We start from the raw sequence: 13,386 nt of genomic DNA, 5'->3' as shown, positions 1-13,386 counted from the left end.
GTCAGTATCTAGGAAGAGTAAAAAATAAAGAAAGGAAGAGAACCAAGAGTAGGCTGATTGAGGATTGGGATTGAAATCAAAGCTATTAGGAAGCCAATTTCTTTACAAATCAATATTGCGATTTTGTATTAAAGTTGGTTATGGGTAGCTTCTGAGAGAGAGAGAGAGAGAGAGAGAGAGAGAGAGAGAGAGAGAGAGAGAGAGAGAGAGAGAGAGAGAGAGCTACCTTGCAATGAGGGCAGGTGGGTAGTGGTGGTCAGGGTGTTGTGGCCACACCAGACGGGCGGGGCGGGTGGTGGCGGGGTAGCCCAGTAGCTGACACACCCACTTCACCACCCACCACACCCGGGGGTCCTCTGGCTCTTCTTCCTCTTCCTCCTCCACTTCTTCTTCTACCTCCTCCTCCTCACCTCTTTCCACTTCTGCTGGCGTATGTTCTTCTTCACTGCTCGAATACATTTTTTTTTTCTTTTTATTCTCTTCTACTCTTATTTATGGGATCAGACGGGAGAGTTCGGGAAAGAATCACAAACACCTCAATATTACCAATAATTATCAGTAATTAGATTTCACCACAGATTTGGGAACTGTTGTTTCCTTTCTCTGTCGCTTGATTCCCTCCACCTGACATACGAAACAACAATAAAGGAGCGGCAAGGTTTCCGGGCGGTACGTCGTTTGGCTCGTTGCTAGGGACGCTGTTGCTAAGGACGCCGTTGCTAGGAACACCTTGATGTGATTATTTTCACCACGACCATGACCAACTTTTACTTTTTATCAGTGTACTGAGCAAGTGTGATAGTGTACAGGGATCCTTGGATGATGGAGGCGCTGGAAGTGGTGATGAAGAAAATCCACTCAATTACAGATCAGTATCACCAAAGATCTTATAAATGTAAAAGATTTTTGGTTGCACTACCAAGTGTAATATGTAAGCTATAAAACAGAAGAATGGATTTATTACATATACCTTTATCTAAATAAAAACTTTGGGGAACTGTCACACAAGACTGCTTTATAACCTGAAAACCAATGGGGGAGGGCATAGGAAGACGCTCAAGCTAGTGGAGAGCTATTTGATAAAAAGACGAGGATGAGAGGATGGGGACATAGGGAGCAGGGCGTCCTCATGTTGGACTTAACAGGTGGTGTTGCAAGGTTCAATTTTAGCACCAATTATATTTCTGGTGTATGTCAATGACACTCCAGACATGTTGACAAGCTATGTTAATCTGTTTGTAGATGATGCACTTAAGCATCCAATAAAAGGCAATGAATGTTGTTAAGAGCTAAAGGTTCTGAATGAATTGCCTAACTGGAGTAAATCATGAATAATGGAGTTTAGCGTTAAGAAATGTCACATTTTGGAAATGGGAATGAGTGAAGAAAGACCTAGATTGGGTATAACATTGGTGGAAAGGCCCTTAGAAGTGCAGAAGATAAAGACCTAAAGTAATAGTGCAGGGCCTTTTCCCAAAGAAACACACTGAGATGATAATTAGAGAAGTTTCAGGTTGTTCACTAACATGAAAGGGGCATTGTACTACATAGATGAGATGCTAAGAATGTTTACAACATACACAATAAGATTAAGACAAGAATATGTAGCTGTGGTGTGCTCACTTGGAAAAAAGTTTGAAATAGTGCAGTGGCAACAAATATATACCAAGCTTAAGAGAATTGCACAACAATAACAGATTGCACAAACTGGAGCTGTCTACAGTATAAGAAAAAGAGAGGTGACTAAAGCAGATATAGAGACAAGATAATATGAGCTTCCCTGAAATCCTATCTACTGCAACTAGATTTAAGTTAAATAAAATTAATACTTGTGAAGACCAATGATATTCAACACCCCAACCACTATGCCTTCCGGGTTAATCTAGTTGCTATGAATCAAACATAGGTAATTAAATGTTAAATAATACAACACAAAAATCTGACATAATTCACATGTACAGTTTATTTACACGGATAGGACTACTTTCATATTTACATGATTGCACTGGCTACTATTCAACAGTGATGTGAACTGCTCGAGTAACCCATGCTAGTTCCCATTGGGTAAGTTAGCCAATTTGTATGCACCATTCCAATTAGTACTCACTTCAGGGAAAAACTACATTGAAAATGTTCGATGAGGCATAAATATGAAATCTTGCCAACATGATGTTTATCAATCTACGTATATCATGGAGACAATTTTCTTCCACACCCAAGTCAAATTTTTAAGATTGTTCTCTCCTGATATAAGTAGGCTACTCATCGGTATGGGGTGTACAAATTAACAAACATACTTTAATCACTTCAAGAATCACAGTTTGTTTCTATCTTAGGACAGAAATTTGTATGACTACAGCTGTGTTCTCCAGAAAAATTATCTCCATCAGGGCCCTGTGCCCTACCCACTAGGCTGTATATAACATAACATTTTTGTTCATGTCCATTAGACAGTAGTACCAGTTCCCTCATTATAGCCCTTAGCAATTAGTCACTGGGCAAATTCTCAAACTTACCAATAATCTGCCATAGATGGTTAACCATGACCAACACCATATGTTTATAGATCTCTCAGTTATAAAACTTTTTGGAGATTTATTTTATGTTTTTAAAACTGGGTGTTACTTTCACTGATTCTAAACCTCTGGAGATGTTCTTACTGCTCACTGCTGCAAACATTGTTAAGTAGCCCCAAGTGTTGTTGCATGTTCAAGAAACTAAACCTTATGTCTTCCTGACAAAATGGGTCCTGCAGTTTTCAATTTTTTTCAAGAAATGCTCCAAAGATAATGAGCTACTCGACTGATGTATTCTGTAAAGAATATTAAGGCAAAATATTGTACCAAAGGTCTTGCAAATTAGTTGGAAATTTTAATGTTTCCTGAGATAAGAAGCTACCCTCATATATACTTTAATTTTAGCAGAAAACTTTATAAAATTCAGCTGAAAATACATCTATAAATTATAAGACTGGGAGCTCATAAAACTGCACAGCTGCACCAGGTAGTAAATCTGACTACTGAAGACAAAGAAACTTTTTAAATCACATGACCCTCCACTCCTTAACCTCCTAGCATATCAGCACATACAGCTGCTTGCATACCACAAGTGGTGGGCATGGAGGCACCAAAGAATAATTATGGCATCTATCAACCTCCTGTAGCATATCAGCGCATACAGCTGCTTCCAGTGCACAAATAATGGTCACGGAGGCACAAAAGAATATTTATGGCATCTATCAGTGACACTGCTCAGTTCATACCTTGAGATTAAAAGAACAACATAACAACCTCTAATTTCAGTGCATGTGAAGAGAAGAAATACATTCAACTTTACTTCACACACAAAAAAAATACCTACATACATACATTATCTGTAGAAAAATATCAGTGACATACACAACAAAACAAGAATAACTTACTAAACTCTTCTCAGCTTTAAAGTCTGTAATATATAACTCAGTCTAAGACACTCAAGGGTATGGCTCAGGTGCTCTGCTGTGTGAAGTTACAGAGGACATGAAGTGCATCGGGGGAGGGATCCCGACCCCTAAAGCTGCGGAACACTTCACTGGGATGACACCCTCCACCCAGGGACAGGAATGTTGAGCGAAACCTGGAACACACGACACGAAGCAAGTCAGAAAACACTGTGTAACTAAAGGGGGAATGCAGATTTTATTTCATTTCCTAACAAGACCAGGTGAGAAGGCCTAACTCGAGGCATACCATACATTGTACATGCACAATATTCTATTCATTCACATTTTTGAGAGAAAAAAAAGTTGAACATCCTGTGCCTAACCCTAAACCTCCAGTGCCATATGAATAAATGAGGCAGAGCACACATCTATGAAACTGAGGTTTATTCCTGATGCTTACTGCACTTTTTTATTGCCTTGTTCTCATATGTTTGGGATAAAGGTTTTATTCTGTCATATTTCTGTCACACCAACTGAATAAAATAATCTCCAACATCATCAGTGACAAGTTTCAGAATAAGAAAGGCTTACCTGGCACCCAGCTCAGAGTCTGCCTCATGGGGTTCCCTGAAGGCCTGAAACGCATCGGCAGCTACCATGCGAGACCAGAGGTGAGAGTAGTAAGCAGCTGCCCAAACGTCTGTCATGATGGCCATGTTAGAGCAGAGATGTGCATCGTATTTATCTAGCATGAAGGGTCTGTAGCAAGGCCAAAGCTCCCGGGCAATGTCAACCCAGAAGTCTTTCCTGCAATGAAAGAAAAGGTTCTTTAAAATTAACATCAAGTTAGGACTGATATGTAAATGATACAGATGGGAAAAAAAGAATGAAGGGGTAAGCTATTCTTTTAAATTAAGACCTCATAACATATATGGTGCAATCCAAAATATCTGCATCATGAAGAATTATAGATAACAAAGAAACAGTCAAGGGAAAAGTAAATCCCCTACTGAAATGGATACCTTGACATTTCACCCATTCTTCAACCTTGTGACACTATTCAAGCAGACTACATCCCTCTTGAATGTGGAACCTTCCCTTTCCTCTAACTAGCATGGAAAATGTGCTTGTCGACAGTAAACAGTGAAGTGGAAAACAGTTTCTCTTTACTATTCTCATCAACTGCATGAGTAAAATTAACAACCTTGTGTGAAGCTCCATATCTAGGTGAGCCCAGTAGAGCTCTGAGCAGAGGTCATAGCCAGCCATGTGGACTTGGCTGGCCAGCAGCTCCTTGATGCTGGAGCCACTCAAGGGCAGGCCAGACTCATAGTGACGGCTGATGCGCTGTAAGATGGCTGGCTCAAGTAACCTGTAGTGAGAGAATAGGAGAAAATTAACAAATAATTATTAAAAAAATGTGGTATCATAAGATGGATAAATGTTAATATTAAATGAGCCTCAAAATGATGCATATTTAACCCTTTCAGTACGGTGATACCGTCGGCGTCACTGCATCGAAAGGGTTAATCCTCTTCTAAACCTCTTTATCCTTTTCCGTTTCCTCTTAATCCTCTTCTAAACCTCTTAAGAGGAAATGGAAGAGGATCAAGAGGTTTAGAAGAGGATTAATCCTCTTCCACTTCCTCTTAACCCTATCCATACTGTGACACCGACATCTGTGTCACCATATTGAAAGGGTTAATTGACAAGAAGCATGTATGTGAGTGACAGTAGTGTGAATGGTGATCAGCAAGCCCAAGCATGTGACGACAGGAAAGACAAATAAGATCATAGGAAATACATAAGACAAACAAATGCTTGCTTTAATTGCTTACTGACTGTGAAATTTGTAACCTGATACACAGCATCTCAAACTTCATATTTATCATCAATGATAAGTTAGTTTGATGATAATAAACTCAAGAAAAGTCATGACTCACCAATTTTGCATAAAGTTAGAACACACCTCAACAGCATCCCATTCAATATTAGTCAGCCCAGAGGCCTCTGTGTAAGGAACAGTGGTGAGGAGATGCTGCATAGCACTGCCAAACTGAAAAGGAACAAAAACAGGAGATAAGGATTAAGACAAATCACAAAATTACCCAAAAGGCTTATTGTCATTTGTAAATAATAGCTCATGAAATAACTAAAAACATTTACATTTACCTTCTGGAAGAGGACAGTGACTTCTGAGAAGCTAAGCAGAGCTGGCTGGTCCTCTGATGCAGGAGGAGTAAAATTAAAGACTAAATTGGTGACGGGAAGCATCTTGGCAATGTCTGAGCGGCACCTTATGCTGAGGCTCCATGACGAGTCTGCCCTAGTCTGTAACTTTTCCCCTGGCCTGTCAAATAAAAGAGAATTGATAATGAATGCACAAAATGCAGACCTCATAATTCAGTCCCCTAATTTACCTCCACTATGCCTCAAATCCTATCACTGGTTTTCTTTATTCTGGCATTTTTATTCCTCAGGATTTGAAAGAGTATGGACAGGATTGGTTGGTACAGATCAAAACTAGTATGGATGACTAGCAAGAGAGTTATCATGAAGTATTTACCTAGTCGTAATGTACAGGATTTGAGCTAAGCTTGTGTTGTCCTGTATCCATTTCTGCTTTTGTTCAACTTAGCTTTCAATTCATGATTGTTCTTACCACTAATTATTTCTCCATCCCGACTATTCCAAGTATCATTGATTTTACTGGGAATGTCAAACTTCTATACACCCTTTCTGCATTGTATTTTTGTTTTTTCATCTTTACATTTACCTCTGGAAAGGATCCATGTAGAATGAGGCGAGGTAATCCCCTGACGCATCAAAGATATTGAAGAATCGTACATCTGGGTGCCACGTTGGGACTTGGTCAGGGATTTCCTCAAAGGAGATGCCAAAGAGCTCTGAGCATATCTCAAGGAGGGTGACGAAGACATGCTCAAAAGGAAAGTAGTCACGGAGCTGCGTCTCATCAAAGCTGGAAATGTTTCATGGTAATAACTTCTACACAATGTAACTTCTATGTAGCAAAGTCCTACATTTACAATATGAACTATGTCAATTCACTTTAACAGCCCAGAGAATACCATTGGTTTAAATGTGCACAAATAGTGGATAGCATGATACGATTCTACACACCAAGACCTATCCTCATCCCCTTGTCTCCTATATAATACAACAAGAGAGTTAGCTTATGATCTTGACTTCTCTCATTTTGTTAGGAGTTTAAAACCTATTAAGATTACACACCTATTTTAAATTTACATAGGAGAGAGAGAGAGAGAGAGAGAGAGAGAGAGAGAGAGAGAGAGAGAGAGAGAGAGAGAGAGAGAGAGAGAGAGAGAGAGAGAGAGAGAGAGAGAGAGAGAGAGAGAAACATGGCTCAGGCGCCGCGTTTCCAGTCCTGCGTCTGTTCTACGTGCAGGCTGTGCGGGCACTCATTGACTACAGTGCGCCTGTCCTCATTGCGCTGTCCCCCACACAGCAAAGGAGAATTGAAGTAGTCCAAAACAAGCCCTCGGTCTTGTCAGCGAAAAGTGCAGGGAGCTGGGGCTCAAGATATCAGCTGAGAAGTCTAGGGCCATGACGTTCAAGGCCGCCCCCCCCGGACGCCCAACTCTTCATACAAGACGTCAGGCTGGCCTGGACCCCCGCCTACTAGTACCCGGGGGTGTGGCTCAACAAGGGCCTCTCCTTCATCAAGCAGGCCACATACCTGAGGGAGAGGACCCAAGCGAGGCTCAACGTTATGAGGGCCATGACAAGAACTCGCGCAGGCGCCACGTTTCCAGTCCTGCGTCTGTTCTACGTGCAGGCTGTGCGGGCACTCATTGACTACAGTGCGCCTGTCCTCATTGCGCTGTCCCCCACACAGCAAGGGAGAATCGAAGTAGTCCAAAACAAGGCCATGAGGACCATGCTCAGGGCGCCGGGCTGGGCCAGCAGCGGTGTAATGCAGAGCGAGACCCGCCTCGTGCCCCTGGCCAGCAGGGTCCAGCAGATCGTTGCCTGATGAGTGGCCAAGGTCCTCCATCAAGACAGGGAGTCGGTGGCACGAGTGGCGCTCTGCAGAGTCTTGCCACAGAGGCGGGACCTGTTCACCGGCAAGACCTGGCTGTTGAGGGTGGCTGAGGCTGCCAGCCCCTTACCCCATCTCGACCAACTACGGCAGGAGGGGCCTGACCGTCCAGCCGCCACCTACGTCGCTCCACCTCCGTGGCAGCCCCCCACCGCCAAGATCATCATAAGAGAGCTGCCTGCCAGCAAGGCGCGGTGCACACAGGGGGAACTCCTGCAGCAAACGCTCATGGTGGTGGCTCAGGCCAACGTGGGGAGCTGTGCCGTCTACTACACTGACGGCTCAGTTGACCCAGAGAGAGGCGCGACAGGCGCGGCGGTTGTCACCAGCAGAGAGACGCTGTCGTGGAGGACGCCAGATCACTGCTCCACCTTACAAACCGAGCTGTTGGCCATCAAGCATGCCCTGGAGCACGCCCTGCAGCACCGGGAGGGGCCTGTCGTGCTGCACACCAACTCCCGCTCCTCCCTGCAGGTCCTGCAGCAATGGCGTCCACCGGCTGACAAAGTGCGGCTCGTCACCACCATCCTGGGCCTCACCCAGAGCATCGGCGCACACTCAACTGGGTGCCCAGCCACGTAGGCCTGCGTGGGAACAAGGCAGCCGATGCAGCGGCCCGTGCAGCCACCAACATGCCAGCCATAACCAGCAATGTCCTGCCCAGCCTGCAGCAGGTTAAAGTGCAGGCCAGATGCGCTGCCGCCAGCTCCACAGAGGATCTACACCGGCAGGCTGAGCGGTACTCGCGGCAGGGGGCCTGGTACGCCAGGGCCACCGACTACCGGCCACTTCATCCCGGCCGGGACCTGGACGGGGCGGACCAGATGACGCTGCACCGCCTTCAGGTTGGCTACTGCACACTCCAGGAGATGAGGAATGACTTCGCGGGCCGGCGGTGTGAGCACTGCAAAGCCGTCACCCATCGCCCCCTGGTCCACTACCTGCTGTACTGCCCCACCACGGCCCAGCTCAGACAGCAGCCCACTGAGGACTCGCAGGACGAGGAGGCGAGAGCCGCCCTTGTGCTCCGGCGGGCTCAGACGACAATACCGCGACTCCTGGAGGTGGTGCAGACCGCCCCTCCTCCACGCTGACCACACACCGCTACACTCCCCTCTGCAGGGAGTAGGGTGTGTGATGTGACCCGACCAGCCACTAGGGTGGCCCTGACACTCCCCCAGCGGCGGGCCATTGCCCGCTCATCGACATATATGTACTCATTTGCAATATGTAAGATGTAAAAATAAAGAAAGAGAGAGAGAGAGAGAGAGAGAGAGAGAGAGAGAGAGAGAGAGAGAGAGAGAGAGAGAGAGAGAGAGAGAGAGAGAGAGAGAGAGAGAGAGAGAGAGAGAGAGAGAGAGAGAGATACTAACTTGAAGAGGTGACGCTTCTGTTTCCTCCTCCAGTAGGCTATGTCCCAGGCCTGCAATTGAAGATCAAAACCTCTGCTCTCAGCAAATTCTTGCAGTGAAGTCATCTCCTTATCCTGAGCTGTTTTTGCTGTCAGTACACAAAAATGGGCCAATAAAAATCATGGAAACATGCATGTAAATGGTGCTGGAGAATATTAAAAGACAGATGAACATATATATTATTGATATTTTGACTGAGAACAAGTCTGGATGAAAAAGTGGACAACCATGTGGCACTAATTTGTTGAGCTTCTACTTAAGGGTGATTGATGTGTTACAGCAGAGGCAGTTGGGTGTATTGTGTGAAGCTACATCTGGAGAAAGCTTTTGACAAGGCACTCCATAAGCAACTAATGTCAGAGCATATAGGACTCAAGGGAAGCCTTCTGGTGTGGACAGCAGATGAGGACAGTAATAAAGGACAGAATGACGGGGTGGTGGAAAGTAACAGGTGAAGTTCTGCTGAGCTCATTGGTGGTGCCCTCAATGTTCCTGATGTGTAAGCAGCATAGTGGAAGGAATGGACTGCCATGCAAGCCTGTTTGTAGACAATTCCAAGATCATGAAGAAAACAGAAGCTGAGGAAGATTGTCACATGCTGCAAGATCATGATTCAAGAAAGGAGCCAAGTGTGGAAAATGAAATTCAATACAAAAAGTTGCAATTTTTTTGGAATGAGTTCATCAGTGAATTATTAAATGGGAAATTAAAGAATCACAAAAGGGAAAGAAGAATGGGGCTTGGAAAGTGTTGATTCAAAATGATTTATCACCTAAAACACACATTGACAAAATTGTCAGAGACTTTTAAACTGTTGATGAACATATGAGCGTCATTTCACTTTATGGATAAGGTAATTGATATTGGCTCTGATCCATTCCAGGTTGAAATACACAACAGAATAGTCCCCACATAAAAGGAAACAAACAAAGTCTAAAGAATAAAGAGAACAGCAACTTAAACTGATGTTGATTGGGATTGTAAGAGGCTACATCATTCAATATACCTTGTGCTAATAATGAGGTAATCATTGACAATACATTGTCCACACTTCCTGCCATTTTGGTCTCCATAGACATGTGGGCAAAGTCCTTGTAGCCAAGCATCCTGGCCTGTTGTCCTCTGGTGGGAATAAAGAGGAACCTTTTAGCTAGAGCATGGAGGTGTTGGGTAAGATTCAGTACTACTAAATTCTAGCTCTTTCCTTTCTGTTATCCCTTTAAGTTGTATTAATGAAATGATAGTATGATTACCATTTACATAAACCATTATCACCACTGCACTACATCTTTGCCTCCCTCTCCTCCTCATACCATTACTTTTCCTTCCCTCTCTCCATCTCAAAATCTTTCACCTTAAAGACAATTTTTTTTTATTTAAAATCTCTCTCTCTCATGTAATACCTGAGGCCCCTTATCTCATCAATGTGAGGGTTGTTGCTCAGTTCTTGGCCTATGTGGTTGGAGGCCCTCATGTTGAAGGCGCGGTAAGTGTTGCGTCGCAGTTCTGTGCTGGGGCAGTGCTCCAGGAAGCTGTGGTACACGTTGGGCTGCAAAGTTATCACCCACGGGCCTTGCTTGTATCTAGACCTGGGGATTGGGGGAGGGAGTAATGCACATTTGGATAACTGACTGTTCTCTAACACATAAATCTGAGTAGGAACTAATATATCTGATAAGTACACACATACACTGCAAGCAAATAGTGAAACATCCATTATTGTCAACATAAAATTTAGTGGAAAAACTCACTGGTCAACAGCCATGTGCTTTAGTAAAGTATCCGGGAAATCTCTGACCAAATTGGAGTCATTGAGATAATACGAAAATCTGCTGGTTGATTCCTGGAAAGGAGCAACATTTCAATATTACATTTACTAATAAAACAGGAATACAAAAACAAACAAAATATTGCTTACAACACACTTATAAATTATTATAAAAAATATTCAAAGAAAAAATGACCTCATCCACAAAGATATCATGAGAGAGTTGTTAGAATATGCCTTACAGCTCTGTTTCGATGTACGCATACTTACAGCAACTTTTCGACGAAAGGTATCCTTCTCAATCTCCATTTTTTTAAGCTTTGAAGTAAAACTATTGGATTTATCAGAAGAAAGTTCAATCCCATTTAATCTTGATTCTAGAAGATATTTATGCACAACTCTCCTTTGGGCTTCGTCCAAGTCATCTGAGGCATAGATATTCTGGAAATGTCAAATACAATCTTGCATGATTTAGGAAAAAAATATTGGTATATATTACACGCATTACAAAATTTTCAGGCAGACTAAGAGAACAAACGGGCAGGGTCATCCTCAGCTCACCTTGCAAGCTTCATAAATATGTTGGCTCTGAAATTTGTGCACCCGGGCCTTCCTTGCTCGTTCATGGATCTTGAGGTAGGTGTTGGTGTTCATCTCATTGTTCTTGACAGTGTAGAGGGTCTTCACCGTGCTCCAGGCTGTGTTGAGTGGGGACTCAAGCTTGTCTAACTCCCCAATGATGCTGTCAAATGTCTTGGGTTCCTTGGGATCTGTCAAGGCAAATAGAAGGATGCTGAGAATGTCAATACAAAGGACACAAAAGCTAGCCAACACTGAGGACATAAATCCAAGTAAATATTTAAGACAAAAATAATGGAAAAGTTATGCCCTTTACTGAAAAGCAATTAGAGAAGCTTCAAATCAGGGTAAAATATTAATAACACTTAAAAGTGGTAGCGTGTGATCTAGAGAAGCACTCCCACCTCTGGCTCTCTCCTCCACAGCCCAGACTCCAGACTCATAATCCAGGGCCAGCTTGCCCATCCCCTTCACACATTTCTCAGGCGTGAGTTGGTCAAACTGAGGCAGCCCATCTGTCCGCAGCAGAGCATTGTCCTCCTCAGTGTCCAAGATGTTTTCTGGCAGTCTGAAGGTTAGGAAGGCAGAAAGAATGGCATGTGACATATATTATTAGTAAAACTAAAAATCCATTACCTTATGACTTTACAGAGCCATCGTTCTCTACGAGATTGAGATACATTCCTCAAAAATTTATTTTAGCTATACCAACAGCATTATAATGAGTTCTATAATGATATGTTCCTAGCCACTATAATATGACAAATTAATCATAAGATAAACCCAAAACAATACCCAAAGGATTTATATGCTATAATTATTTAAACACTATTGATATCTATCTGGGGACCTAAGTGTACTAAGACAGTGAGCCATATTGCTTTGCCTCTATATTACAATAATGCTGGTGGACTTTCAAGGTGCAGCCTTTGGTGCCAAATTCCTGTAGAGTTCACCTTCAGCACCAGTCACCTATTATTAACTGAGGGGGTGGAGCTAGTACAAAACTACCTACGATGTGTTTTTATGCCTTTACTGTCCCGAGCAATGCTACTGCTATGGCCATATGCCTTTGAACTGTCCTACATCTAACTTCATCACTATAGCAACTGTCCCCTGTCACCCCCACCAGGGCACGTAACACAGGGCATGGCATGCACAACACCCGGGGGAAAGACGGCTATTACTAACACGCTGATATTTTTCCTATTGGTTCCAGGTAGGTTTGAAGGTTAGGAGATTACATATATGACAGCAGAGGAGCAGGTGATCAAGTAGGTGAGAAATCAGCGCGTAAATAAAACCTAACATGATAGATGGAGGTGTTAGGCCGGGTGACATAACACTCCACCAGGGACAAATATTGATTCCCGGGAGGTTTTAAGGTCAGCAGAATACATATATGACAACAGAAGAATATGTGATTGAATGAAGACGAGAAATTAGCGGGTAAATAAAACCAAACACGAGAGATGGAGGTGTTAGGCCGGGTGACATAACACTCCAGTAGGGACAAATATTGATTCCCGGGAGGCTCTAAGGTCAGCAGAATACATATAAGACAACAGAAGAATATGTGATTGAATGAAGACGAGAAATTAGCGGGTAAATAAAACCAAACACGAGAGATGGAGGTGTTAGGCCGGGTGACATAACACTCCACCAGGGACAAATATTGACTTCCACGAGGTTTGAAGGTCAGCAGAATACATATATAACAACAGAAGAACATGTGATTAAATGAAGACGAGAAATCAAATAAAACCTAACACGAGAAATGGAGGTGTTAGGCCGGGTGACATAACACTCCACCAGGGGCAAGGACGTGTTATCAGGCGACTTACAGCACCACGTAGGTAGTCTTGGGCCTGAACCTGAGCACGGAGGAGGAGAGTTTGAGTAGCCTGCCCCTGACGAGCATCCCGGCCATCGTGCACCCTGCCCTGCCTGCCCGTGCACCGTGGATGAGCAGTCGAGCACCAACACCAGATTATCGTACTCACCGCATTGTATTTCCCGATTTCTGACCATTAACTACTACAAAAGAGCACTGATAACTTACGCCTTAACCAATAACTACAAATGGATACAGCTATTTGTGCAGGGGAGACAGCTTTGGTTAGGA

At 43.5% G+C, this 13,386-nt stretch overlaps 2 protein-coding genes across 5 annotated transcripts in view; both read right to left on the bottom strand.

Annotated features, from left to right (window-relative positions):
* Window positions 1–1,793, bottom strand: part of LOC127001253 (uncharacterized) — an 89,516-nt gene extending 87,723 nt beyond the window's left edge. For 2 of the 4 annotated variants that reach the window (XM_050865590.1, XM_050865613.1), the window contains exon 1: window positions 227–1,201. In XM_050865590.1, coding sequence (XP_050721547.1) covers window positions 227–459 — 233 coding nt within the window. In that variant the 5' untranslated portion in view covers window positions 460–1,201. Of the gene's footprint in view, window positions 1–226 lie in introns of all 4 variants that reach the window. The other 2 variants (XM_050865620.1, XM_050865602.1) reach the window with 2 other exon arrangements.
* Window positions 1,794–1,934: 141 nt separating this feature from the next.
* On the bottom strand, window positions 1,935–13,271 carry LOC127001252 (uncharacterized). Its single transcript, XM_050865574.1, has 14 exons — window positions 13,106–13,271; window positions 11,666–11,829; window positions 11,244–11,452; window positions 10,953–11,123; window positions 10,666–10,757; window positions 10,318–10,503; window positions 9,921–10,036; window positions 8,876–9,002; window positions 6,198–6,401; window positions 5,594–5,771; window positions 5,365–5,477; window positions 4,626–4,793; window positions 4,013–4,228; window positions 1,935–3,615 (listed from the first exon to the last, which is right to left on the bottom strand). The coding sequence occupies exons 1-14, from the start codon at window positions 13,189–13,191 to the stop codon at window positions 3,486–3,488; spliced, it is 2,160 nt and encodes a 719-aa protein (XP_050721531.1). The 5' UTR covers window positions 13,192–13,271; the 3' UTR covers window positions 1,935–3,485.
* Between the last annotated feature and the right edge of the window lie 115 nt (window positions 13,272–13,386).

The sequence above is a fragment of the Eriocheir sinensis genome, chromosome 2, assembly GCF_024679095.1.
Source record: "Eriocheir sinensis breed Jianghai 21 chromosome 2, ASM2467909v1, whole genome shotgun sequence".
NCBI classification, from domain to species: Eukaryota; Metazoa; Arthropoda; class Malacostraca; order Decapoda; family Varunidae; genus Eriocheir; species Eriocheir sinensis.
This window is presented reverse-complemented; position numbering and strand designations above follow the sequence as displayed.